Genomic DNA, 27,098 nt, shown 5'->3' with positions numbered 1-27,098 from the left:
CCATTAGCAAAGCCATTCTGAAAGCACAAGCAACTTTTAATAGGATATTAGTGCTTGTTATGAACAACACTGGAATATATCTATCTACAACCATAACAAAGTCAAAGTTAGCTCTTCTCTCCTTTTTTCTCTGATATCTAGTCTCTCAAGCCTCTACTAATATATGTATTCTTTGTTAAGTCCTTATGGATTTATCACTTTCATTTCAGCACTTCCTAACCCTTGCTGTGGTAGAGGTATCAGGAATCTCAAAAGGTCTAGGCAAGGAAAAATGGCCAAAGCCCACTATATGCCAAAGATTCTCATGTGGAGAGGAAAGAACCTGGCCAGTCAAAGGGAACTGCTTAAGGGTGGAGTTGTAGGTTGCAGCAGAGGGGAGGAAGAGGCGGTCCAAATAAAAGGGGAGTGGCAAGAAGGGTGTTTGGATGGAAATGCTGCTGCTGCAGCCTCCTCTGGAGCCTGAGCTGTATATTGGGAAAGCTGCCCCACATAGGCTCTGCTCTGCATGGAGCCCCCTGTGCTCAGCAGCTAAATACTCTTGTTACCTTTTTCTAAGGCTCAGGAGTCCACCATAATGCTCACTTCACTCAGCAGCTCAATGGCCTTGTCAGGAAATGATCCCCAAAAGGAATGTTTCAGGCTTTTAATTTTCTCATTTTTTCTAGGCTCTGAAAAGTACCTGCTTCCCCAATTTTTTACTCCCCTTGGGTCTCAGGTCAGAATGTCTTTCATTTTGGCCAGTGTAGAGGACAGAAGTGGGATAGTCATTGAGGATGGTTTCCAAAAAAACTAAATTTCTTTCTCTTGTGTCCCGTTTCCCTTCCTTTGAATACACTCTTTAGGACCAAGCACACCAATTATTATGCTCAGCTTACCTCTAGAGAGAGTAAATTTAGAGCTAAAAAAGAAATAATAGTTAGGTTAATACTTTCCTTTCTCCTTTCCATACTCCTACCTTTATTGACCTCTCTTTTTAAACACTCTGTGGGAAGGCTAAAAATGCCGAATGCTCTTTTCCATTAAAGGTGAGAAGTCAGACTGGGTGTGTGGGTGTGGGTCATCCTGTCGCTGTTCCCTCTCTCCCTGTTGGGGTTGAGCTTGGTTTGAGGACCTTGGGTATTCATAGCATCATGGACACACTTTTTGGTTATGCCATGCTGTTTTCTTATAAGTTATTTTCCGTTTTCTCCCCTTCACCTAGACTGGCCAGAACGGATATCTAAATGACATCAGGTTAGTACCACTTAGCATGTTCCCTGCTTCTCATTGAGCTTTGTCAGTGAGGTTAATATAATCCTGTAATGATGCTTTTCTTTGATGTTAACCAACAGACTCTCCAAAGAAGCCTTTTCTTCTAGCTCTCACAAGAGAAGGCAAATTTTTAGGTACCTCTGTTTGGTCTATTATCTCTCCTTGTTTTTTTGTTTTGTTTTGTTTTTTTAATTTTATTTTGTTTTGCTCTAATCTTTTCAGCGGAGTGAGTTTGCTCCATGCATGGCTGCTTGTGGAATAAGTCAATTTGTGGTATTTGCAACATTGGATATTTTTCCCCATTAGAAAAAAAATGGCTATTGCTCAATGACTTTATTTTTATTGTTGCTGATTTCATTGTAAGTCCTGGATAGGTGGTGAAGGGGACCAAATAAGTATGTCTAGGATAGGTACTGCTCTATCCCAGAAGTTTGCTGGAATTGGGCATTTCTGGAGGATTTCAACATATATATATATATTGAGGTAAAAGAACGGGTGTCTTCTGGCTACCTTTTCCGAATCTATGGAAAGATGTGAAGAGTTTATCCCTGACCCGGCATAGGGAATGTTTTGTATCCTTAAGAAAGAATAATACACACATCCATATAAAAAAACATACAAACACCTCTGTCTATGTAGTTTTCTCTTTGGGACAATGTAATGCGTAAGATGATCTCAGAAAGAACTTGTCTGCCTTAGAATGGACTTAGAGCATGTCTTTTATATGATTGTCCATGGTTTATCCTTAATGTTGGTGAAGACTGCTATACTAACCTCTCCAGTGCCTCATATTCTCCATTTTCCACAAAGCAGTCATGAGAATCACCCTTTCCTCTCAGTCTCTCAGTCCCACCCCAGACAATTACACAAGGCAGTGGTGAGAGAAGCATTTTAGGACCGCATCCTGGCACTAACTCATTTTAAGTATATTCTTTCCATGTTACCAATAGAAAAACTATAGAGTACAGAAAACCTGAGTATTTAATACTAGGATTCAGGTCTCACCCTTTTCAAAGGGTTTATCTCTTTTTCAATCCTAAGCTTGGTAGGAGCTGACTAACACATATTAGAGCTCTCATTCCCAGTACTTTAGTAGTCCTTTCCCTGTTGTCCTTTCTAAAGCTAGTTAAATCATGTGGAAATTGGGATAGCAAGATTTCCCCTTCTTGGGATGGAGGATTTATCTCCCTTTCCACATCTCTGAACTCTTTTTCCTGGAGCAGGCTGCCCTGAGGTCCATCTGAAAGCCCAGGCAGAAGGGCTCTGCATTGTTGGTGGTGGTCAAGATAGATAGTGGAGTCCCCCTTAAAAAAAAACAATCATATTCCATAAACATCCCAGAATACCTATAGTAAACAGAAGTTTTAAATTAACTCCTGCGTGTGACAATGCACAGTGCTTTATGGTTGCCGAAGTATACTGTATCTGATTGAATTCTCTCAGTATCCTGATTTGGTAAGCTGGTTTACATGTAAGAAAACAAAAGCAGAGAGATTAAGTAGCTAACCCAAGTTTACATGGCTATTAATGGCAAAACTGAGACTGACTCTTTGTCCCGTGTTCTTTTCGCCACACTACACCAGCTCCCTACAAACATCACCCCTAATTAATTCACTGCTGAGAATGATGGCCTTATTAGTGCCATGGAGCATCAAACTACATCAAACTGTGCAGACAATAGCTTGAAGGATCTAGTGAGCAGGTGCAGTCCTCTCCTATGCAGACCTCCTTTTAAGTGGCTGCTTTCCATACTGAGTTTTGATTAAAGATCTAGGTCATCTAAACTGTAGCTCCATTGACTCTTAAGGGGGTAACTTCTTCCTCTATTTGGGTACTAGTCCAGAATTCAAATGATTAGAAGCAGATCTTCTCTAACTGCTTTAAACCTTTCTTCCCAGGTGTGTGAAACAAACGCTCATAACACCAGATTCCATCATCCACATTGGCAGTAACTATGGCAACTTCCCTATTCTTTGGAAGATTCTACTCCACTAATAAGCCACACCGAGGCTTACTGATATTTATTGTCACCTCTTCCACAGGCCTGTCTACCCCAGACCCAATAAATGGGACTTTTCACCAGCACTTAATTCACTTGTAGAAACAAAGTCAGCTCCTGATTTCATAGGACTGTGAAGTGTGAATGTCCTCTGTCCTTCACCTCCATAACACAACCCAATCCACTGCTCAGAATTAAATCTGGTAAACTTTCCCTAATTGCCTTATTTTTAGTGAAGTACAAAACCATGACTAGAGATTAGGTTTAGTTGTAGAGCAAGAGAAAGAGAACTGATCTCTCTTCCTAGCCCAGACTCAGATTCTCTAATTCTCAGGGGTGTAGTGTACTAACCCAGGTAAGTCACAGGATCATCAGGCAATCCACATTTGAGCACTTGGCCATTACTGTCTTCGGGGAATTGGATCAGTACTTTGGCTCAAGTTTCCCAGAGTGGTTTAAAGTTGACTCATTCCCTGTCTATCCCTGGTAGAAGAAGAAAGTAAATGGCAGAATTGTCCAAATGTTTGATTTAGGTATAAAAGGCCATTAGGGCTTGTCTTGCAAAATTCAAGTTCTAATGTCTAATGAGCAGCCTCATTCATTGCTACTGCTGTATCCCCATATCACACAAACCCACACATCTTTATTGAGTCCGCTCAGTAAACTTGAGCCATTGGCTCTCACTTCAGGTCGGTTCTACAACTGGAGAGTCCCTGATTTATACTTATTTCTTGTTTCTCATTCTACTTTTGACATCCCCAAGAGAAAGGGGTAAAGTATTTTCCAGTTCTCTATTCTAACTATACATAGAGAAGCAATGAGATTATATATACATCTACTTGGAATTCAGAGAATTAGCATGTCCCTAACCAGCTATGACAGTGTGTTCTTAGCCCACCGTGATTGGCTAAAAACTAAAATAGTGATCCTAGCATATATTTTGCCCATTTTCCCTACAGTACCTTTGGAATAGATATTCTAATAAAGAAAGGTATTTTCTTTAACATTAGTCCCTTAAGAAAAATACCTTTCTTTAGTAGAATAACTCTGAGCCTAATGTCTTGGAAGCTTCCAGGGTTGGGATAGGGTTTTCTATTTGCTTTGGGTGGGATGGTGGTGGAAAGGAGGGAACCCAAGCTACTATGATTGTTGCTCAGTTGCCCCCCAGTATACATACCAAAATCTTTATAATTGTCATTTGGTTTTCTTAGGTCATTAGTTGTTGGAGGGTGGGGGATCTGAAAGGAGAATTCCTGGTTCTTGGGTGCTTATTGATTAAGAAGCAGTAAGAGTTCAACAAGACTTAGGGTTTTCAGGCTAGCCTCATATATCTTGAGGAGTACAGCTGTTTAGAATCACAAACAGTGATTTTAGCATCAGGATAACCCTGATGTTTCCAGAGTAAAGTAAGAGAGGATGAATCACTTTTCTCAATAGCCTTGTGCCTTGCCTAGGGCAATAGGGTTATTAATATGGAAGCATCTAGGCGCAGTCAGCCCCCTGCTCTTTGCCATCCTGACTCCTAAGGGCATGTTTGCTTGATCTTGCTGAGGATGTCAGCCTTTAGAGACCCTGGAACCAATTGTTCTCAGATACTAACACAAAACTTCCACAAAACAGGTTGGGTTGATTCCAGACTCTTAGACCGAGTTCTCTTTATCAGACTGAGTGCCCCTTTAGTCCACTATACTCTTCTTCCCAATCCTGAAAAAGTGACCGTAAGCAGCACCTCTGCTGGCTCAGATATGTGTTATATGGAAGACCTATTGTAGGATTTATCCATGTCATTGGCTACTCCTGCCTTCCAGCGATAGTAACTTCTAGGAGTCCTTTTGTTTTAAGAACTCTCAGAAGGAACTGGTACCCCTCTGCTCCCCACTATTTACTGCATGTGTGGGATCCCTGAAGGGCCAGGGGAAGAGACCACAGCCAATCTCAGCATCATGTACGTGGTTTCCCGTCCACCTCTGGTCTGATGTATTGAATTAGTTGCCAGTTCACTGTCTTCCAGATTTGCCTCTGTGCTCTTTGTTACTGTACTGGATCTTGTTGTGTCTGCTCCCATCAAGTCTTGGTTGGCCAGCCAACTAACAAGAAGTTAGTGTCCATCCTCCCCCAACCCTCACCCCTCCTTTGTCACTGAGAGAATAGAAATGAACTCTCTCGTAGCCCTTCTGCTGAAGTGGTAGGTGAGGGGTGCTCTGACAACTGCGATCTCTGCATGCAGGGGGAACCGTGAGGGGCTGAGCCGCACCTCAAGCAGCCGCCAGAGCAGCACAGACAGCGAACTCAAATCCCTGGAGCCACGGCCTTGGAGCAGCACGGACTCTGATGGCTCTGTCCGGAGCATGCGGCCCCCTGTCACCAAAGCCAGCAGCTTCAGTGGAATCTCTATCCTCACCCGGGGTGACAGCATCGGGAGCAGTAAAGGTGGCAGTGCAGGAAGGATCTCCAGGCCAGGTAACACAGCTTCTCTCCTTCCATCATTTCTTGCTTATCTTCTGCAAAACATCACTGATATTTCCTTTTAACAAAACACTAACACAGCCAGATGACGGGAAATTTGATTTCTTGGATCCATTGTCCTTTTGAGTCCCTTCTCTGATCTTCTTTCAAACCTTCCTACCTAATAGAAAAAAAACAGATTGGGATTAGGTTATTTTATCTGATTTCTGACCGAGGTGGGACATCCCTATCAACCCAGGTTCAGGTTATGTACTAAAATAAGGATGATGGCTGCTTTCATTCTGTGGACCCTGAGATTATAAAGAAGGTTTGTAGAGCAGAGGGAACCTTAGAGTTTGTAATACTGTAATTAACTGGTAGCAGCCAATAGGCTAGAACTTTAAGAGACACTGCTGCAGTTGCTTCTCTGGAGCCCAGTCACTGAGAAGGAACATATGTTCCACATGCCAGCCTGGTAACCACCCTTCAGCTCTCCTGAGCTACTGTGTAACCTTCTCCATATATTTCTGCTGTGCTCTTAGCAGAGGAGTATTTAGTTCTTTTTACCCAGCGAGCCTCTATTTCACCATCCTTCTGCCTCTGAAGAATTGCTTGACTTTCGTCCTAGAAGTTCTGTAGGTCTTGTCCTCAAAAGACATCAGTAGTGGTAAAGATTTTGCCTCTGTTAGGTTTCTGTTGCCCTTCTCTGTTACCTCCTTTCTAACCCCACTGCCTCTGCCTTTATCCATGCCGGTTTCCCTGCTTTATCCTCAGCCCTTTTTTTCTTTCGGGGTGGGGGGCAGGGCACACTGTGCGGCTTGCAGGGATCTTAGTTCCCTGACCAGGGATTGAACCTGGGCCCTTAGCAGTGAAAGCGTGGAGTCCTAACCACTGGACCGCCAGGGAATTCCCTATCCTCAGCCCTTTTTAGAGCCAGTTTACCAATCTAAAACATAGATCTAACCATGTCAGTCCTCTCTTAAAAATATTCATGTTTCTGCATTCCCTGCATAATAAAATCCAAATTACTTAGTGTAGCATAACTTCCTGACTCCAGTTTGCCATCTCAGTCTCATTTCCAGACGTCCATCCTCCTCTGACCCTCCAACCATTTCTTTTTATTTATTTATATATTTATTTATTTATTATTTTTGGCTGCATGTCAGGTCTTAGCTGCGGCATACAGGATCTTTCGTTGTGGCACGCGGGCTTCTCTCTAGTTCTGGTGTGCGGGCTTCTCTCTAGTTCTGGTGCACGGGCCCCAGAGCACATGGGCTCTGTAGTTGTGGCACACGGCCTCTCTAGTTGTGGTACACCGGCTCAGTAGTTGCGGCACATGGGTTTAGTTGCCCCGCGGCATGTGGGATCTTAGTTCCCCAACCAGGGATTGAACCCGCGTCCCCTGCATTGGAAGGTGGATTCTTAACCACTGGACCACCAGGGGAGTTCCCAACCATTTTTTGAATATGGCATTAGCTTTGTCTCCTCTTGGTCTGACAGGCCTTCTATTCATCCTTCAAACCCATCACTCCTGCCACGTCCTCTTTAAATTCTTCCCTCTAATCCTCCCAAGAGTTATGCTTCCTCATCTTTGCTTTCATACAACTTTATTCATATCACTGATGCATCCCTTACCAAATTTAATCGTTGTGTGGATGTCCATCTCCTGTCGGAAGATCCTGTGCTGCTCAAGGGCAAGGACTGCGTTCCCTTTACCTTTGTGTCCTCAGTTCATCATACAATGCCTGCACATAGTAGATATTCAGTAAAAGTATTTTGTGTAAATGCATACATGACTTGGAGAGCCTGGAAATGAGGAAAATAGTTGGATGAACGTGTGTGGGGCTGTGTGCACAGGCATGTGCTTGAAGGTTGCCTTCAGCAACTTTTATGAGATGCTGCAAGTTGAGAAGAAATCAAAGAGAAGACAAGTTTCTTAAGGGACTAGGAATCTATATTTTCCCAGGAAGCAAACATTCATGTTTTCAGCTGTCTAATCATGATGGATAGATTCTAGGCACTCCAGGGAAGGTACCTCAGCAGCTTCACATTTTGTTTATTTCCAGAACCAAACATTAACAGTCAAGGTGGTTACTGTCCCCGGGGAGTAGAAACCTGCTAAGATGAGGACTCCCGTCAGCAGGACTGTTGAAATGCATCTGTGCTCATGCATGGATCTGCCCAAGACAGTGGGGGAGTGGACAGAAGAGGGATGACAAGGAAAACAGCAAGGAAAGAGGAAAGCCCTCTCCCCTCCCCCAGGGGAGGGTATGTTCATGGCTTGTGCTTACAACTCTTGCTGGGTCTCCTCTTTGCCTTAGGTATGGCGCTAGGTGCCCCAGAAGTGTGCAGCCAGGTCACCTCATCCCAGTCTGTCCGGGGCCTTCTCCCTTGTACTGCCCAGCAGCAGCAGCCGCAACAGCAACTTCCTGCTCTCCCACCCACGCCTCAGCAGCAGCCACCCTTGAATAATCACATGATCTCACAGGTGAGTCACCACTCGGTGCCAGAGCCCCCTCCACTCTGATTCAAGCAAGCTCTGGAGGTACAGTCATGTCTCTTGTGCTGTGGGTGGCAGGAAAGATCTGTTTTTGGAGATATGCCACTCCCTCCCCCACCTCTTGTATGTGAGTTGTGGGGAGAGAAGAGGAAGGGCAGAGGTTTGGCCAAAGTGTTCTTAGTAGCGTCACCCTGAGAGTTGTTTTGCTTTATATTTCCTTCTCTTCCTCCTGAGAACTGTCAGTGGGACCTTCTACCCTATTCCACATTTCTACTGTACTCCGTCTCCCTCTATCCTGTGTAATTAGCAAAGCGATTTTGCTCCCTATATCCATACATGGAGCTTGAAAACATCACAGCTCCTACCATAGTCTAGCTGAGTGTATTCATATGGCTGTTGGCCCATAAACAAATATTTATATGTTGGGGTTTGGGGGAAAGGAAATAGCACTCATTAAAACCCCTGCCATAAAGCACAAAACCCCCCAATGTTGTCTTTGTTTCCTGAGAGAGAAAGAGCTCTCTCTTTCTCCTTCTGTTGCTGGCCTGTTAGATGTTGGTACCAACTAGGGTTTAAGTTTTGCTTCTGTGGAGACCATGCAAGTCATCAGCATAAGAATCAGATCCTATTCTAAGCTGGAACCTCCTCGGTGTTTTAGGTTTAAAGTCTCCTTAATACTCTGAGGAGAGATGCTGAGATCTTCACTTACTCTTTTCTTCCATGAATAGAGCGCTTCATGAATAGAGCCTGTACTTTATCCTGAAGTATTTATTCTCTGGTAGTCAGGAAGCCAATGTGTCCATATTCTTTTCTGCTGCAGTTTAAGTTCTCATTTCACCTCCCAGGCTCCCTCATCTCCCTGCTCAGTTAGTCCAGCTTGGCCTCAGATATATCTCTTCCATAGGTACAAGAAGCAAGTCCTAAGCCCTGATACCCCAGGGAGTGGAAACACCCCAGAATGGCCCATTATGACCCCATTCATACATTGGGAAATGAAGCTAAAGTAAAGAACAGTGAAGATGTAGGAAACTCTGCTTTGTGGCTTAACGTAACACACATGTCGATCATTCCAAGTCCTTCATCTCAGTCCCTAAATCAGTTTCTCTGTAGTCCTGACTTTCTTTCTTATTCTACAACCATCTGTCTACCACCTCATTAAGTCTCATTCACATTAGCTTACCTCGCTCCATACTGAAGCATAGCATGTGTGTGTGCTTTTTTCCCTGTCTGTGTCTTAATTCAGACCTGTGAGTAAACTCTGAACTTCTCCCTCCAGTCATCCCCTACTGTTTCTGTGTGAGTGTCTCACTTTTTTAAGGTCCCAGTGTTTTTTTGAGTTTTCTGAAATGTGTGTATTTTAATACAGTTCTGTTCCCTTTTCTCCCTCTTAGTCTTCCATCTGTCTCCTCCTTCCATCCATATCTAGAAACAGACAGCAAGAGTGGGAGGGGGATAAAGAGATAAGTAAAGAGACTAACCAGTGGGGACTGAAAAGCTTTTAGATAGAATGTTCCGGTAACCGGCCCTAAATCCCAAACTTTTACTCAGATTCTGTCCCTGCTTCTGAATCATGAGGGTCAGTGGGTCAGTTCTTGGTGTTGATTGATCATCCACAGGCAGTACAGTGCTAGGTTAGGTCCTATAGACTGGGGACAGGGGAAAATTATTTGGTACAGAGATCTCAGAAATTTATTCTTGCAATTAATTGTGATCACAAATGCCAAACTAAAAAATCTTATGCTTGGTTAAGTTTTGGTGTCTTTGAAGCACTTATGGTAGCTGCTAATATAATACCATTATATTATTATATAATGGTATTCTCTTTATCCCTTTATATTCTCTTTATCCCTTTCTTCCTCTTCCTACTGCCTTTTTCTTTCTTCCTTCCTTTCTCTTTTTCCCTGTCTCTCAGCACTGGTAGCTCTCCAAACTCAAGTTGCTGAGCCCCAGAATACTTACTGTTTAGTTTCTCAAATGGTACGTAACAGTGAAGAGATGGAGGAAGTGACCACACACACACATATACTACTGTGCTTACTCTAAAGGTTTTCCTTTTGAAGAAAAACCTTTAGCTCTGTAGCAAAAAGCATTTGCTCCAGGCCTGGGGACAGTGCTGGCTAAACTATGCTCTTTCTCTTCTTGGAAGGCCTCTGCCGTCAGAGTAGGCCTCCATATCACATATCAGTAGAACATTTGAAGCCAAGGGGTGAGACTGAGGATTAAAGGACCAGTGGCTACCTTTTGCACAATTAACTTAGAGTAGACCTCTTGAGAAGGAGTCCGCTGAGCCTCTCCATGGAGTCCAGTCAGGATCAAAGAGCCAGTGATCTAGCCCAGAAGTCACCAGTAGGTGGCAGTCACATCCCTCAGGGCCAGTCTTTGGCTTCCCCGTGGTTTTTTGAAGTTCCCTAACTGGTGTTTGAGACTCTCTAAGAAGAGAACTGTAGCTGAGAGTAGTGGTAGAATAACTTAAAAATAGCACTGAGACGCCTGCCTTTACCACTACCCTTCCTCAGTTGGGAGAGGCCTAACAGAGGAGCATCCTTTCTTCTCTCTTCACTTTTTACTCAGAACTCACAAATGTGAGGAAGAACAGGCAGAGTTGTTTTACCACTTCCCTGTCCCTAAGGCCTCCCCTTGTCCCCCAGAGAATGTAAGGCCTGAAGTATGGCAGGCCCTCCCCCAAGAAAGAAGTGGATTAGGATAATAGAAAATGGGTCTAAAAGTTACCAGCACAAGTAGCTCAGGCTGAGCAGCTTGGCCAGCAGTTATATTTGGAATGCCACTGGCTTACAGAAAATAGGTGTGCCAGGAGAGCCGAGAGCTTATTTTCAAGGCTGTAGCATTCTCTCTCCCACGTCACACAGTGGATTCTCAGTAACTTTTTCCTAGCCAAGATGACTTACATTTTATTTAATGCAGATATCAGGAGTATTCTCCATCTTGGATGTCTTCTAATTCCTGGACTCTCTGCTTCTGGAACTGTTAGTCCCCTCTGTGAAAGCCTGTCCCAGGAGATATGTGGCAGGAGAGTATTGATACCTTGGTCCCCCACAACTCTTAATACTCTGCTTTGGAAAGAGGAAGGAGAGTTACACAAACAAAAAGATGTTTATGTAATTTTGTTTGACTTCTTCCTTTACCTCCTCCCTACTGCTAGAGTGGAAAGAACATATGTCAGGCAGAACTAGGTTCCCATCCCTGCTCTGCTGCATTAGCTGTGTGATCCTGGGTGTATGATTTAATTTCCCTGAGCCTTACTATCTTAACTGCAGATACAAGTTTTCTTCTCCCTATAGGATTATTGTGAGGTTGTAATGAGATAATGTATGTAAGTGAGACAATGTATATCAGTGTTATTTCCCCTTCTCTTCATAGCTTCTCCAGAGGCTATGACTGGAGAACCGATGAGGTGATTGAAATAGCTAGAGGGGAAGACGAGAGAGAAAAAAATAACTCCCCATTAGTTGGTTTAGAACACACCATGTTCCTAATAAGCAAGTCCTCCTGCTTGAGGCTAGTGAAGGGACTGAAGGAACAAAAGCTAAAACTAGGCTATTTATATTTTATTCTTAAATCCCTCCATGTTTGCTTATGGGAGCATTTTTCATACTGCCCTCACAGCCTGGAGGAGCATAGAACAATCACTGGAGCAGGAGGAAGTAGGTGTGAACTGGCTTATTTTTCCTTCTCTGCCCTTGGGAGGCTGATGATCCTTGTGAATGAGCACTTCCTTCAGGAAAGCTGTGGTGTGAAGTCAGGAGCATGCCTGGGAGAGCCGAGCCAGACCTTGGATGACCCTACAGAAGCGGGAATCCCTTCTCACGTGGGCATTCAGGGAGGGTTATGCGCCCCAGGAATCCTATGCTCAGGAAAAATACTTGGGGAAAAAGCTGTGTTTGGGATCAGGTGGCAGACCCTGGCTCTGAGATGCTCACAACAGCTGCAGAGTTCTGAGTGGCTAATGGGGCAGAGTGTGCAGTGCGTCTGTACTTATAGGAGAGATTGCTTATTTGTCAGACATGTGAAAACCATGAGCTGTCCTGGACTTGGTCTCCAGTCTGCTCAGAAGCTTTACTTTTCATGTGAAATTTCTTTTATGATTAACCTTGTTGTTCCTTCCCTTTCCCTCCCCATCTCTGCCCCACCCCCACCCCTGCCTATGCCTCTCCCTGTACCTCTCTTTTCTCTTCCCTTTCCACATGTCTCTCTGCTGGTCCACAGCCAGTCCCGGCTCTGCAGCCCTCTCCACAGCCTGTTCAGTTCTCTCCAGGCTCCTGTCCCCAAGTCCTTCTGCCAGTCTCTCCGCCCCAGCAGTACAACATGGTATAAACTCCATTCCCCCTTTTTGTCTTGTCCGTGTGTGGCCTGTGTCTGGGCATGTCTGGGTCAGTCTGTGACAACCGTGCAAAACAGTTGTGCTGTTTAGAGGACCATTGTTAGAAGGTATTTCTTCTTGAGGGGCCAGCACAGGCTGAACTATACTTCATTCTAGTGACCTCATAACAGTACTTTAGGCATCAAAAGATGCCTAAATGTAAGACAGAGAAGAACACTGAATTCCCCTGAGTTTCAGGACAGGGAACAAAATCAGATGTTGGTCTAACCTGGGCTCCTCATCCTCTCTACCATGTGCATCCTTCATCTCATCTGCTCCCAGGACATGTCTGAGGAACCCAGTTTATTCTGTACAGAATGATTCTTTATAGTTTCCTTTAAAAATAAAAACACAGGGACTTCCCTGGTGGCACAGTGGTTAAGAATCCACCTGCCAATGCAGGGAACACAGGTTTGAGCCCTGGTCCGGGAAGATCCCACATGCCGCAGAGCAATTAAGACTGTGCACCAGAACTACTGAGCCTGTGCTCTAGAGCCTGAGAGCCACAACTACTGAGCTGCGTGCCACAACTACTGAAGCCTTCGTGCCTAGAGCCCGTGCTCTGCAACAAGAGAAGCCACTGCAATGAGAAGCCTGCGCACCACAACGAAGAGTAGCCCCCACTCACCACAACTAGAGAAAGCCCGTGCGCAGCAATGAAGACCCAACGCAGCCATAAATAAATAAATTTATTTTTAAAATAGTTGCAGATTTCTCTGGCACGACTGGTAAAAACTTAAAATGTTCCCCTATTTTACATGAAAAATATCCTCTTCTGTTGAATAGCACATGCTGTTTAAATTGTTCGTACCCTGACTACAAATCCTCTGAAGATCTGATTTGTCTCATAGTTGATAACTTCTATCATGGTTATAGGAGCCCTGATTTTTTTTAAATTTTGTGTTAATCACACCTGTCTGCTTTTTTTTACTAGAAACCCCTCTTTCCTCCCATCTCTTATCTCCATTCTGAAAAGTTCTAGAATATGAACCTCAAAATAGTAACTGCAGTCCAGTCCTCCTGTCATCTATTCCTGCCCACTAAGGTAGCAAAATAGCTAAGATCATATCCCTGAAAAGTGAGTGAAACCACAGGAAAGCATTATCTTTTGTTTCTACTAGTTTCATTTGCAAAAGAACTTCTGCTCTGCCTGTGTATGTATATGTGTATTTTGATTACTGTCCATGGAGCAAAAAAGATGAGGAAGTTAAAAGACTAACCTATCACCATACAAGTGAGGGATGGAACACCCTCACTCTTTCTGCTTAGAGAAGAGGGCTGAGAGAGAAGGCAATTACAGACCAGCCAGTCAGTCTCACCCTCCAGCTGGCCACTCACCCTGGCCTCCTTGCAGAGGTGAGAATTGGAAGTGGTTTCTGAAGGGCAGGAGAACTCTAGGCAAGTGTCAGAGAACAGGGGTGGAAATGATTGCAAGAGGGAGTAAGGAGATGAGCAGCAGGCGTTGGGAGCCCACCAGTCTTTCCACTGCATAGGCAGAGCTGGGGAGCCACATGAACCCACCCATAATCCACGCAAGGTGTTGTCTGGGTCCTTTATTATAAAAACGAGATTTATGACAATGTAGGGGCCCTTTGTATGGTTGGAGGCATGAGGAAGACAGGAAATGGAAAGATTTTGTAGGGTTTTTTCCCTACTAATTTGTCCTGTTTTCTCTATATATAGAAGTTGTGTCATTGCTCCCATCTCCCCAGGACTAATTCTAATAAAGATCATAATCAGAGTGACCATTGTTACCCCATATGTGGTAGGGAGACTGGGTCTGGAGTTGGGCTTCAAACAGCTGTTCAATTCATGACAATTTAAAACACCCTATGAGGGCTTCCCTGATGGCTCAGTGGTTAAGAATCCACCTGCCAATTCAGGGGACACGGGTTCGAGCCCTGGTCCAGGAAGATCCCACATGCCGCGGAGCAACTAAGCCCGTGAGCCACAACTACTGAGCCTGTGAACCACAACTACTGAGCTGCGTGCCACAACTACTGAAGCCCACACACCTAGAGCCCATGGTCTACAACAAGAGAAGCCACTGCAATGAGAAGCCTGCGCACCGCAACAAAGAGTAACCCCCCTCGCCACAACTAGAGAAGGCCCGCGCGCAGCAACGAAGACGCAACACAGCCAAAAATAAATAAAATAAATAAATTTAAAAAAAAAACACTTGTGAAAAAAATAAATAAAACACCATATGACAGAGGCTTAGGGCTAAAAAGCGCCTCCTAGGGCACACATGCAGGAGTGTCCCAAATTGGTGTAAGGAAGGAAGGCTGTAGAGAGGGCTACTATTTCTGTCTGTCTGTGGTAAAGCACCTGGGGTTTGATATGACCTCAGTCTTTGGGTCTCCCTCACTCTCTCAACAGACAGATGATCTCAGCAACCCCTTTGGACAAATGAGCCTTAGCCGCCAAGGTTCTACCGAAGCAGCTGACCCATCCTCAGCTCTGTTCCAGCCCCCACTTATCTCCCAGCACCCTCAGCAGACTAGCTTCATCATGGCTTCTACAGGACAGCCCCTCCCTACTTCCAGCTATTCCACCTCTAACCATGCACCACCTACTCAGCAAGTCCTGCCACCCCAGGGCTACATGCAGCCCCCTCAGCAGGTGAGTGGCTTGGGTTCCCAGTTTAAATCACTAATTCAGGGACTTCCCTGGTGGTCCAGTGGTTAAGATTCCGTGCTCCCAATGCAGGGGGCCCAGGTTCGATCCTTGGTCGGGGAGCTAGGTCCCACATGCTGCACCTACAGCCCCCATGCTGCAACTAAAAGATCCCACATGCCACAACTAAGACCCGGTGCAGCCAAATAAATAAATATTTAAAAAAAAATAAATCACTAATTCAGTTTGTCCAGTATTATAATCCTTCTTTCTTCCTCTAGTTTAGACAAATCAGAGGGGATAACTGTCCCCTACCTACCTCCATTTCCCCACCTTGACTTGAGAATTTTCTTTCTAGTCAGAAGGCCATCTTTCAAATAACACAAGTCCTTCCTGTTCTGTTTCAAACTTGTATACGAATGCTGCAATTGCAGGCCCAAAATAGCTCCGTTTACAGATTTCTGGGAATTAACCGTGATGTATTTAATAGTTTGGGGATGTTGAGGCTGAATTTGAGGGACTTTCTGATACATCTGTTTCCTCTTACCATAGATCCAGGTTTCTTACTATCCCCCTGGACAGTATCCTAACTCCAACCAGCAATATCGACCTCTCTCTCACCCGGTGGCCTACAGCCCCCAACGTGGTCAACAGCTGCCTCAGCCATCCCAGCAACCTGGTAAGAGGAACCGCTGATGTATGAAGGTAGTGAGTAAGGGAAGGGGGGAGACTGGGAAAGAGAATTACCTTCGCTGTTTAAAAAGCAGGAGGGGGGGCTTCCCTGGTGGCGCAGTGGTTGAGAGTCCGCCTGCCGATGCAGGGGACATGGGTTCATGGCCCGGTCCGGGAAGATCCCACATGCCGCGGAGCGGCTGGGCCCATGAGCCATGGCTATTGAGCTTGCGCGTCCGGAGCCTGCGCTCCGCAACGGGAGAGGCCACAACAGTGAGAGGCTCGCGTACTGCCAAAAAAAAAACTCATCAAAGAGCAGGAGGGACTTCCCTGGTGGCACAGTGGTTAAGAATCTACCTGCCAATGCAGGGGACACAGGTTCGAGCCCTAGTCTGGGAAGATCCCACATGCCATGGAGCAACTAAGCCCGTGCGCCACAACTACTGAGCCTGCACTCTAGAGCCCATGAGCCACAACTACTGAGCCTGCGTGCCACAACTACTGAAGCCCGTGCACCTAGAGCCCGTGCTCCGCAACAAGAGAAGCCACTGCAGTGAGAAGCCTGCGCACCGCAAAAGAGAGTAGCTCCCGCTTGCTGCAACTAGAGAAAGCCCGTGCGCAGCAACAAAGACCCAATGCAGCCAAAAAAAAAAAAAATAGATTTATTTTTAAAAATAAATAAAGTAAAAAGCAGGGGGTGCAGGGGGCGGGGGCGGCAGGAATGATTAGGGTCCTGAAGAGGAACCCGTGATCTCCAGAAAAAGAAAAAGTAAAATAGAAGGAAAATTACTGAGAGAGTGTGACCTCCTAAACATTGTTGATACTATGCTAATGTCTCCTCTGCTTTGCCCATCCCTAGGTTTACAGCCCATGATGCCTAACCAGCAGCAGGCGGCTTACCAAGGCATGATTGGGGTCCAGCAGCCACAGAACCAGGGCCTGCTCAGCAGCCAGAGGAGCAGCATGGGGGGCCAGATGCAAGGCCTGGTGGTTCAGTACACTCCACTGCCTTCTTACCAAGTGGGTGCATTTTGTACTAGGAAAGATCACCCAGTCCTTGGGATGAGGAAAAGGAGGACAGTTTCCCACATCCTCCAGTCTGACAACTCAAACACTAAAACATTGTTCACTTTACCCCTAGAATTTTTAGGTTTTCTTCCTCTGAGAGAAGGCCCAGAGAGTCTGAGAACAGTCTTTATTTAAATTGTTTGGTTTTTATATAGCCATGCAAACGAGTATATGCCCAGAAAAGTAGGATCTAGAGGAAATTAGGCTCCTTCCTGTACATCACATGCCCATGGGTGAGGTTTGGAGAGGAAGGCAATGGAGGTAGCTCTAAGCATTTCCTTTACTCAGGTAAGGAGAATAGGAGTCTCTAAAGGTAGGGAAGGAAGTTAGAGTGTCCTGGTCTAGTGATGACTAGAGGCTGTTCTTTGGATGAACTCTTTGGGAGTAAGAGTGGTCATTCTCTTCTTGTCTCCACCCAGGTCACAGTGGGTAATGACTCGCAAAATGTGGTCCAGCCGCCTTTCCAGCAACCCATGCTGGTCCCTGCGAGCCAATCTGTGCAAGGGGGCCTCCCAGGAGGGGGCGTACCAGTGTATTACAGCATGATCCCTCCAGCTCAGCAGAACGGTACAAGGTGAGAACTCCCAGAGAGTTGGGGTGCATCTCCCACAGACCTTAGCAACTGTTGCACCATGGTTTTGTTTGCACTGGGAAAGAAAGGCAGGGGTAAAGATCCCAGTGATACCCTAAAGCAGGTAGAACATGAGGGAGTTCATTCTCCTTTTCTCCTTGTCATTTCGATATTTGCGTAAGAATTCATCAGCAGGAAAAATTCCTGCTTCGGAGACAGAGGCTTTATAATTTCCCCCATTTTTTGTTTTTCTAATCAGTGGGATTCAGAACTATGAGATAGAGACAGCTTATTATTTTAAAAAAGCAATTTGGAGTATACATATGTAAATTTCTCTGTGTACCTCTATATCCATGGATGAATCTGAGATAGCCTATTTCTATATGTCTATTTATATATATCTTAGTATAGCTCATAGCTAATAGAATTTTAGAGGTAGAAGTTACCTTAGAAATGTCTAAATATTTAGACATTTCTAAGTGTCTAATAGTCCACTCCCCTTGTTTTATTTTTCTCCCTTCTTTTATAAATGAGGAAATTCCAACTAAGGATGTTAAGAAACTTACCCAAAGTCACAGAAGTAGTTAGTAGAAGCAGAGCTGGGACCAGAACTCAAGTCTGGGCCTACCTCGATGTATTTCTGTCTCTCTCTCAGTGTCCACATTTCTGTCTTTTTATGTGTATGTCTCCACGTTGTCTTGAGTTTTGTGAGATTTTTCCCCATTTGTCTTTAGTTGACTATATGTGTTTGCCATTGAGAAAATATCCTAAATCTCCTTAGTTATTTTTGCCCATCTCTCTCTAGCACTTTAGCCCTGTGTGTCTGTCTCTGGCATTCTCTTCGTGTTTCTGCTGTGTTTCTCAGAGCGTGTGTGTGTGTGTGTGTGTACGCACACGTGTATGTGTTTGGTGTTTCTACACTGTTGGGAAGAGCATGTGTTACTAACATTCCATCTGTAGCACTGATTAGCAGCTTCCTAATTGAAAGATGATCAAGTACAAATATATATAATTAACTTTGAACTGATGAGTGATTTTAGAAATTGCATGGCAAATTGGTCTGGGAATGGCTTGGAGCTGCCTTGACTTCCCACAGGGGAGGCTCAGGAAGCAACAGCTGTCTGCCAGGAGTTGCGTTCCTCCCTCTACCGCTTTACCACTCTTCTCTTCTCCATCTCCCCAGCCCTTCTGTGGGATTTCTGCAACCTCCTGGCTCTGAGCAGTACCAGATGCCTCAGTCTCCCTCTCCCTGCAGTCCACCACAGATGCCACAGCAGTACTCAGGTAAGAGGATAAAGAATTGAGGGGTCTTGGGCACTGGTGAGAGCAAACACTGCTGAAGGACTTGTGCTTTAGAGCTGGGAAGGACAAAGAGAGTTCAGGGATTGGCTCTGTCCCCATCTGTGACCCCATCATGAGGGAAAACCAAAGTCCTAGCTGGCTGGTGTTTTCCAGAGGTGCTGAAATTGACCCCTCAAGAGGTGAGGTTGGTTGCCTGATCCCTATCCCTGGGGAGTCACATGTCGATTGAGTTCCTTGTTTTCTCTCCCTCTCCCTCTCCCTCTCCCTCTTTGCTGAATCCAGCACTACACTCACCACTCACATGCCTTTGAAACACAGAGTGCTTACTTCTGTCTGTTGCACTCATTCTTCCTGTAAACAGCTTTTCTTTTCTCTTGGGAGAAAACAAGGAAGGAGGCTGATAAAATGCTTTTAAAATGCTGATAAAATCAGCATTTTATCATAAAATGCTTTTAAAATCATATCTTAGATTTGTTTAGTGGTTTTTCATATGTGCTCGGATATACTGTGTCATTTTCATTCTCACTACAACTTAGTGAAGAGGAAATTTAAGACTCAAAGAGAATAAATGACTTGCCTAAGATCACAGTCCTAGAGCTTGAACTTGGGTCTTTTCACTTTCTATAACCCATGCTACATCCTCAGTAACACATTTTCAACAGGTTTCTGTACTCTGTTCCTCCAGTAGGAAATAAATGGATATCATGTTAAATAGCTAAAGGCCTTCTTTGGAGGGGCCAGTTATCCCAGGTGAATAGACTTATGCCTTGCAGCCTCTCACTATCTGTCTTTGCCAAGAACTCCCCCAATACACCAAGTACAACTGCTCCTGTTTGTTTCCCTTTCACCCAACCCTGACATATCATTACGCTGTAGTTAAGTAGACTTCACGGGTTCTGGAGGGGAGGAGGTTAAGGTAGCCTCCAGCCATCCCCATGCAGCTCTATTGTGGGAATGTCAGGGTTCCCTCTTCTGGCGAGAAGGAGGTATTTTGCCAATTTTTCTCATTTTAGAAATGGAATATTTTTCACATAAGATTTTCTGTACTCTATGTTAGGTGCTCTGGAGTAGATTCCAGAATTAAGCTTGCTTACAAGACATGATTAGTTCTTACCTTCAATGTAATGACTTCTTCCTTTATCCAGACCAACCGTGGATCTCTTACAGGATGAGGTTTTAAAATTCACCAACCTTTACTACTCTTCATTACATTATTGGTCTCTCTAGCTGTTTCTCCTAGTGTCCGCCAGGGGCACTTGACCTTGAAATTCCCAGCGGGGTATGGAAATTATAGAAACCAGCTCCAAGAACTGCTGTAGCCTGTGGTGGTGCTTGGCACCTCAGGGCATTTTCTCTCCTGTTTGTTAAAATAAGTGTGTGTGTGTGCATATGGGTATACTTGTATGTGAATTTTTGTATATATCCTTAGTGGTATATCAGTATATCTGTTGGGTCTCCGCAGTTATGTCTCTTCATCTGCAAATACAAGATGAATTAGAAACAAATCAAGTGAGAATAATTTTTCAGTACCTACTCTGGACCTAGTGCTGGGTTAATTAAGTAAACTGAAACAGCTATTGTTCTGAAAGTTGGCAGCACTAGAGATCTGGACTGGGATTGGAAGGAGATAATCTAGGCTTTTCCCAAATTAATAGAAATAGACAAAACCCTCTCCATCATCTGATTTCCTTGCTGCTTTAGAATTTTCTGTTTTATTTCCTTTCCTTCTGGCTACCCTGATTGACCCTAGGCTTCTGACTGACCCCTTGTACTTTTCCTAGATGATGGGACCCTCTCTTCCACCCACATCATCTAAGAGACCTATTCACCATAGCATCAGTCTTAAAAGTCTTCAATCCCTGCTCATGGGAATTTAAGAGGAAGTGGAAGAAAAGAAAAAGTGCTTCTTACACCTTCCTTTCCAGTTTTCCCTTTACTGGAAAGATAGAAGGCTGGCACTCTCCACAAGGGCTGCTATGTCACCTTCAGAGGACAGTCACCCGCCCTTCTCCCATGTAGCAACATGGTCACTTTTCCAAAAATAAAGGTAGGGATTAGGATTGGCTGTTCCTAGAGCAATTGTTCCAGTTTATTAATACAGTTTTGTAGTTGCCCAGTTTACCCCCAGGCCTGGACGTTAATTCCTCCACTATGATATTAGATATAACCATAACCTCAGGAAATACTTTTCTTCCCACTAAAATAGTGACTTGCAGGTCTCTTGAGGTTTTTACAGGGATGCTTGTCTGGGGAAGAGGCACACAGACATGAAATGGCAGTGAAACCTATGCACAGACTCTCAACTCACAGTGACACAGCAGCAGGGCCAGAGTGAGGTACATACAGAAATAGCTTCTCACCTATTTACTGGCTCATTTTGTAGCTGAGGGCTTTCCAAAGCTGAGACTAACTCTTTTCAATCCCCACTCCCTGAAGATAACCCTCTCCCCCACCAAAAAAATGGAAAACTACGAAGATACTGTAGGATTCTGTCCTGTAATTTGGGAAAGATGCCTGTGGGATTTTATTTCTCTGGACATTCCTTTCCATAGATTTGATTTCAGATGGTAAGGAAGAAGCCTTATCAGTTTTCTACCTCAGCGATTTAAAAAAAAAGCAAAAACTAAACAAAAGCAATTCTGCCAGACATAAATGTCATCTGTTTATATTTATGCGGTTTGCTCTGCCCAATCGACCTTTCTGCCCAGGTTTAATGATGCCACTTAAAAAGCCATTCACACGTTCCCTCTCCTTTCAGAGCTTTCAAGCTGAAATTGATTTCCTTATTCAACTCCCTTCTCCCCCTTCCCACTCCAACCCAGGCTCCTTCCCCCAACGTGATTATGTGGAAGCGCTGTCACTGGGCAGTGCTGTGGGGGGTTTTTGTTTTGGGAGATTTGGGGTTTTTTTGGCCACATGCATTAAGTAGCCACAGTTCAGCTGCTAATGGATGCCACCAGCTTCTGGCTTGAGGAAGAGAAGCATAAAAGTCATCTCATCAGCAGAGTAGTGCTCTCTGTCCTCAGCTGAGTGAAGGTACAACACTCCAGGCCAGCCGGAGAGGACTCAGTGAGGGGAGGAGCTCAGGAATGAGGCTGCAACTAGGAACCCTGCCTTTGCTTTCCTTGCGATCAGAGAAAATAATATGAGGACTTTGTTCTCTTTCCCCCTCCACTTTAGCCCCCTAATAGCTCCTTACAGCTACATGTTGGTATTAGAAAGAACTTCTACTGCCTTGCTTATGCGCACACCCTACATACTCACACATCCTCTACCTTTTCCTGGCCCAGGGCAATAGGCTCAGGTTATAAGCTGCCTTCCAGAAAAGCTATACATTTGATTATTTTTATGTTGGCCCCCTCAGGTAGCAGTGAGTTGTCTGAATAAGATCAGTTGCAGTTTTGTGGGTAAAGAATATGGGAGCAGGTGCAGCTCTTAGGGTGGGGAAGTACAATGCCCAGAGCAACTATAGTAAAGGGGGAGTTGTTAAATGCATGACACCTCACAACTGTACAATTTTCCTGTGGCCCTTTTACAAGCCATGCTGATGAATACCCTGTCCTCTTTGGCAGGGGAAGGGGAGAGGTGAGCCTGTCGAGCCTGTCACTCTGAGTATTTGTGCTGTCTGATTATATGAGCCCTAGAGGATGGGGGTGGGCACAAACTGGGGAATAGGGTACAACAGATGCTGTGTCTACTGAGCTATTCTCTGAGACCTCCCACTGTTACTTTTCCTTTCCTTTGACCGATGCTACCTGAGAAAAGCAATCACGCTCACTTCCCAGCATGACTGGTGCCCAGGGCAGAGGCTGCAACATTTCCCAGCACAGGAAGCAGTGCGATGGCGGCAGCAGTGGCAGCCCCAGAGCACTGAGCCATGAAGGCAGCAGCATTGCAGCAGGTTTTCAAGCTAGCGACCCTCAGTCCCATTTCTCTACCACCAGACACACACATGAACTCAGCCTGTCCATCCACAGAAATATAGTCTGGAGGGTCAAGGGCAAAGCCTCATGCTGGACAGTCCCCCGTGGGGAAGCAGAGCTCCTGCTCATCTCTCCCAGCAGAAACTGTCTATCAAACTGCTTCTCCGTGACCCCTTACCTTGCTTTTCACCATGAGGAAGAGTCAGGACTTAATGTTCCTCCCATTGAGCCCTTTCCTTCCCCCAGACTGTGAGAGGGTAAGACCATATCTATGGTTGCCTGGGCTAAAACCTCAGGGCTGCATCCAGTCAGTCACCTTGAACCTGTCAGTAAAACCTTCAGAGAGTCTCACCCTCCCACTCCATTTCTGTCACTGCTCTAATTCATAATCACTTTGTTTTGTTTCAGTAGCCTCCTAACTAGTCTTCTGGTCACTAGTCTCTCCCTCCCTTTAGCCATCTTACATTCGGCCACTTGGGTTAGCTCTCTGAAACACAAGTCCTGTTCCCAACACCTACAGGATACAACCCTTACCAGAATGTGCTTCAAACTCTGACACCAGCTATTTGTTTAATGTCTGACTCCCTAATAGACTGTTCATTCCATGGGGTAGAGACCAGTCTTTTTTGTTTGTTTGTTTTGTATACCCAGTGCCCAGCATAGGAACTGGCACATAGACAAATGTTCAATAAACATTTGTTGAATAAATGAATAAATGTATCTCATCTCCTGCTACTTCCCCTACATAGCCCCTGTGCCTTAGCACCTTGAATTATTTGTCATTTCCTGAGCATGACATACATCTCTATGCCATTCCCTCTACTTGAAATGTTCCCAGTTCACCCAACCCTTGCCCAAGAATTATATCCTGCACATTTATCTTCTCCAGAACAACCAGAGATCGCTGACTTATCTGCAGCCATTACCAGAAAAGCCTGCACGTGCCTGCAGCCCTGGCCCAGGCCCCAGACTGGGACCTGTACCATGCCCAGACATTTGAGCAGTCTGACCTGGGAACTTTGACAGAAATGAAGTAGTTTTCTGCCAAGCATACCAAAGTACCCCCCACCAGGTGAAGGCCAGGAGGGCATTGGCATCTTCCACTCAAACTTCCACTGGTTCGAAGTTTCCGCTGGTCTGAGAGAGAGTCAGAGACCAAATCAGCAACTATCTCAGATTCCTGGCAGGACACAGTTTAAGTGACCCTGAAGCCAGTAGGTGGATTTGCTTACTGGCTTTCCCACTTAGGGTTAGCTGACAGGCCTAAAATGTAGTTTGAATGCACAACCAACTGCTTTTTTCCTGCCACCCAGGAGTGTCACCTTCTGGACCAGGTGTGGTGGTCATGCAGCTGAATGTCCCTAATGGACCCCAGCCCCCCCAGAACCCATCCATGGTCCAGTGGAGTCACTGTAAATATTACAGCGTGGACCAGCGGGGGCAGAAACCTGGAGACCTGTACAGTCCTGACAGTAGCCCCCAGGTGAGTCCCTGCAACCCAGCTTTGTCTTAGCAGGGAGGTAACCAGATTCTTCTCAGGAAGTAATCTTTGCCATTGACTGAGCAACCTCTGTTACTTATCTTTCCCTGGGCACTTTTTGGGAAGAAACACAAGAAATAGAGGAGAGCATCTTCTTTCAAGGAACCTAAGATTTAAGGTAGCAGATGGGACACATGCTTGAAAATGCTAAGGGAATACTTAAAACAGTATGTCAAAAAGTGGATGTTAAAATAATACAAACTGGGCTTCCCTGGTGGTGCAGTGGTTAAGAATCCGCCTGCCAGTGCAGGGGACACGGGTTCGAGCCCTGGTCCAGGAAGATCCCACATGCCACGGAGCAACTAAGCCTGTGCGCCACAAGTACTGAGCCTGCGCTCTAGAGCCGTGAGCCACAACTACGGAGCACACGTGCCACAACTCCTGAAGCCTACGCGCCTAGAGCCCCCGCCATGAGAAGCCTGCGCACCGCAATGAAGAGTAGCCCCCGCTCGCCGCAACTAGAGAAAGCCGCCGCGCAGCAGTGAAGACCCAACGCAGCCAAAAATAAAATAAATTTTAAAATAATAATAACACAAACTAATTAGGGACTAGGGCTAGTTTGAAGGAGCAGTCTGACTTTGACAGAGTTCAGCAAGAGAAGTTTCCTGAGAGAGGTGACTTTTTTTGTTGTTTTGAGAGAGGTGACTTTGTTTTTTGTGGTACGCGGGCCTCTCACTGTTGTGGCCTCTCCCGTTGTGGAGCACAGGCTCCGGACGCGCAGGCTCAGCGGCCATGGCTCACGGGCCTAGCTGCTCCGCGGCATGTGGGATCTTCCCAGACCGGGGCACAAACCCGTGTCCCCTGCATCAGCAGGTGGACTCTCAACCACTGCGCCACCAGGGAAGCCCATGAGAGAGGTGACTTTTAAGCCAAGCCACAGGAATATCCAGAGGGTAATGTTTGGGGTATGTATGATGTGTACTCCTCTCTCTCCCACAGGCCAACACACAAATGAGCAGCAGCCCTGTCACATCTCCTACTCAGTCTCCAGCACCCTCTCCTGTCACCAGCCTCAGCAACGTCTGCACAGGACTCAGTCCCCTTCCTGTCCTCACACAGTTCCCCCGTCCTGGGGGTCCAGCACAGGGTAAGGGGTTAGATAAGGGCTGGTTGCTGTCAAATTCACCATTCGCATCCCATTCCCAAGTGGGGAGATCGAGAGGGCAGCAACAGGCAGGGAAGCGGTGTGGCTGGTCATCCAACTCTGGCCCTGTTCAGGCCAAAGACACCTGCCCCTCTTTAGTGCTGCCCATAGTTAATTTACTCTAGATCTCCGTTAGATTTTTAGTATTTACTTCCAAGTCCCTGGTGACTATGAGCCAGGGAAAAGAAGTTCACTGAACTTTCTAATGAACAACCAAGAGTTTAATCCATCAGTACTGAGTCTGAGGGTTGGGAATATGGGGTGGTGTCAGAAACGGTATTTGTCAAAAACGTTATGGTTTTAGAAGAGGGAATACTGAATTTGAGTTAAAAGACTTGGGTTCAAATTCTAGTTCTACAACTAACTAGCTTTGTGATGTTGAACATGTTACTTAAACTTAAAATGGGACCTCAGTTTCCTAATATATAAAATGAGGTTAATCACACATAAGATGGAAATAATCTTATCTGCTTTCTGCCGTGGCTATCAAAAGCAGTATAAAAATAACATGAAAATATGGTTTAAAACTTCAGAGTGCTCTGAAATATAGTATTTATCACCAATAATAGGTAACACATGGTACTTAATATGTATCAAGCATTGCTATAAGTGCTTTACTTATAAGTACTTTACTTTATAGGTGCTATAAGTGTCTTATAGTCATTTAACCTCAGCAGTGCTAATGAGAGGAAAACATACCCAACATCCCATTTTCAGTAACAGAGCCAGGATTTGAACCTAGGCAGTCCGGCTGTAAGTCTGTGTTCTTCTCCACTGCATTGTATTGCCTCTCATGTGAGTCAGAAACTTGAGCCCTGGGTTTAAGGTGAGAAGAAACTATATGAGAAATAAAAGACAGTCATAAGGGTCTGTAGGTTTCCTCCAGGGCCTTTTGTCTTCAATGGACAGAGCCCTTCTTCAAAGGTGAAGGAACCTAATAACTCCTTTTGTCTGAGCTACAGCTGAAAGCCAAGGGGTTTAGGAAGAGAGACAACTCTTAAATCAGTGACATGGGCAGTCCTATCATAGATGAAGTAGGAATAGTATGCATTGTTGCTGTCCATCTCCAAAGCCCCATGAAGTCTCATAAAAGTCATACCATGTAGTTCAAACTCCCAGAAAACCATCTGCTCTTCCTCCCTAGGTGATGGTCACTACTCCCTCTTGGGCCAGCCATTACAGTACAATCTGTCCATCTGCCCTCCCTTGCTCCATGGCCAGTCAACTTACACGGTGCACCAGGTAAGGGTGTCTCCTATCAGCCTTAGGGCCATCAGAGTCCCCTTCTCATCCAGGCCCCTGCTTCTGAGCCATCCACCTCAACTAGCTGGGTGGACAAGAGAGACAACACAGAATGGATGAAGTGGGAAGAGCCTTTACCCCACTCCTGTACGCATTCCTCTCACCCCTTCCCCAGTGCCAAGAGGGAGAGGCTCTTTGTTTCTCAGTGGCCACTCTCTGGCCAATCTGACTGCCTGGTGGGATGGGGTTCTCAGGGTTGGGTACTGCTCCTTAATCTCTCAGACAGACTGGGATGTAAGGCAGTCATTGTTTACCTGGAATGAGAGTTATCTTTCGAATGTTGAAGGGACAGAGTGGATTGAAGCATGGAAACCGGAGCAAGAGACAAGCACTCAAATCTGCCTCCACTGACCTGGGGACAACAGACGTTGGTGAGTGACAGGATGC

At 45.3% G+C, this 27,098-nt stretch overlaps 1 protein-coding gene and 1 long non-coding RNA gene across 19 annotated transcripts in view; one reads left to right on the top strand and one right to left on the bottom strand.

Moving 5' to 3' along the window:
• Nucleotides 1-27,098, top strand: part of R3HDM2 (R3H domain containing 2) — a 68,562-nt gene that overhangs the window by 39,012 nt on the left and 2,452 nt on the right. For 6 of the 18 annotated variants that reach the window (XM_033440419.2, XM_049693826.1, XM_049693827.1 and 3 more), the window contains 14 exons: nucleotides 1,202-1,233; nucleotides 1,332-1,385; nucleotides 5,478-5,710; nucleotides 8,017-8,183; nucleotides 12,420-12,521; nucleotides 14,953-15,195; nucleotides 15,742-15,868; nucleotides 16,721-16,881; nucleotides 17,349-17,503; nucleotides 18,684-18,784; nucleotides 24,039-24,208; nucleotides 25,205-25,352; nucleotides 26,554-26,651; nucleotides 26,998-27,082. In XM_033440419.2, coding sequence (XP_033296310.1) covers nucleotides 1,202-1,233; nucleotides 1,332-1,385; nucleotides 5,478-5,710; nucleotides 8,017-8,183; nucleotides 12,420-12,521; nucleotides 14,953-15,195; nucleotides 15,742-15,868; nucleotides 16,721-16,881; nucleotides 17,349-17,503; nucleotides 18,684-18,784; nucleotides 24,039-24,208; nucleotides 25,205-25,352; nucleotides 26,554-26,651; nucleotides 26,998-27,082 — 1,876 coding nt within the window. The remainder of the gene's footprint in view (nucleotides 1-1,201; nucleotides 1,234-1,331; nucleotides 1,386-5,477; nucleotides 5,711-8,016; nucleotides 8,184-12,419; nucleotides 12,522-14,952; nucleotides 15,196-15,741; nucleotides 15,869-16,720; nucleotides 16,882-17,348; nucleotides 17,504-18,683; nucleotides 18,785-24,038; nucleotides 24,209-25,204; nucleotides 25,353-26,553; nucleotides 26,652-26,997; nucleotides 27,083-27,098) is intronic. The other 12 variants (XM_033440434.2, XM_033440435.2, XM_033440428.2 and 9 more) reach the window with 3 other exon arrangements.
• LOC125960358 (uncharacterized) lies at nucleotides 1,576-9,743 on the bottom strand. The gene is made up of 3 exons (XR_007469932.1): nucleotides 9,674-9,743; nucleotides 7,331-7,440; nucleotides 1,576-5,876 (listed from the first exon to the last, which is right to left on the bottom strand). It is a non-coding gene; the product is annotated as an uncharacterized LOC125960358 (long non-coding RNA).

This window comes from Orcinus orca, chromosome 11 (genome assembly GCF_937001465.1).
Source record: "Orcinus orca chromosome 11, mOrcOrc1.1, whole genome shotgun sequence".
In the NCBI taxonomy this organism is placed as follows: Eukaryota; Metazoa; Chordata; class Mammalia; order Artiodactyla; family Delphinidae; genus Orcinus; species Orcinus orca.
Note: the sequence above shows the minus strand (reverse complement) of the source record. Positions and strands in the feature narration are given on the sequence as shown.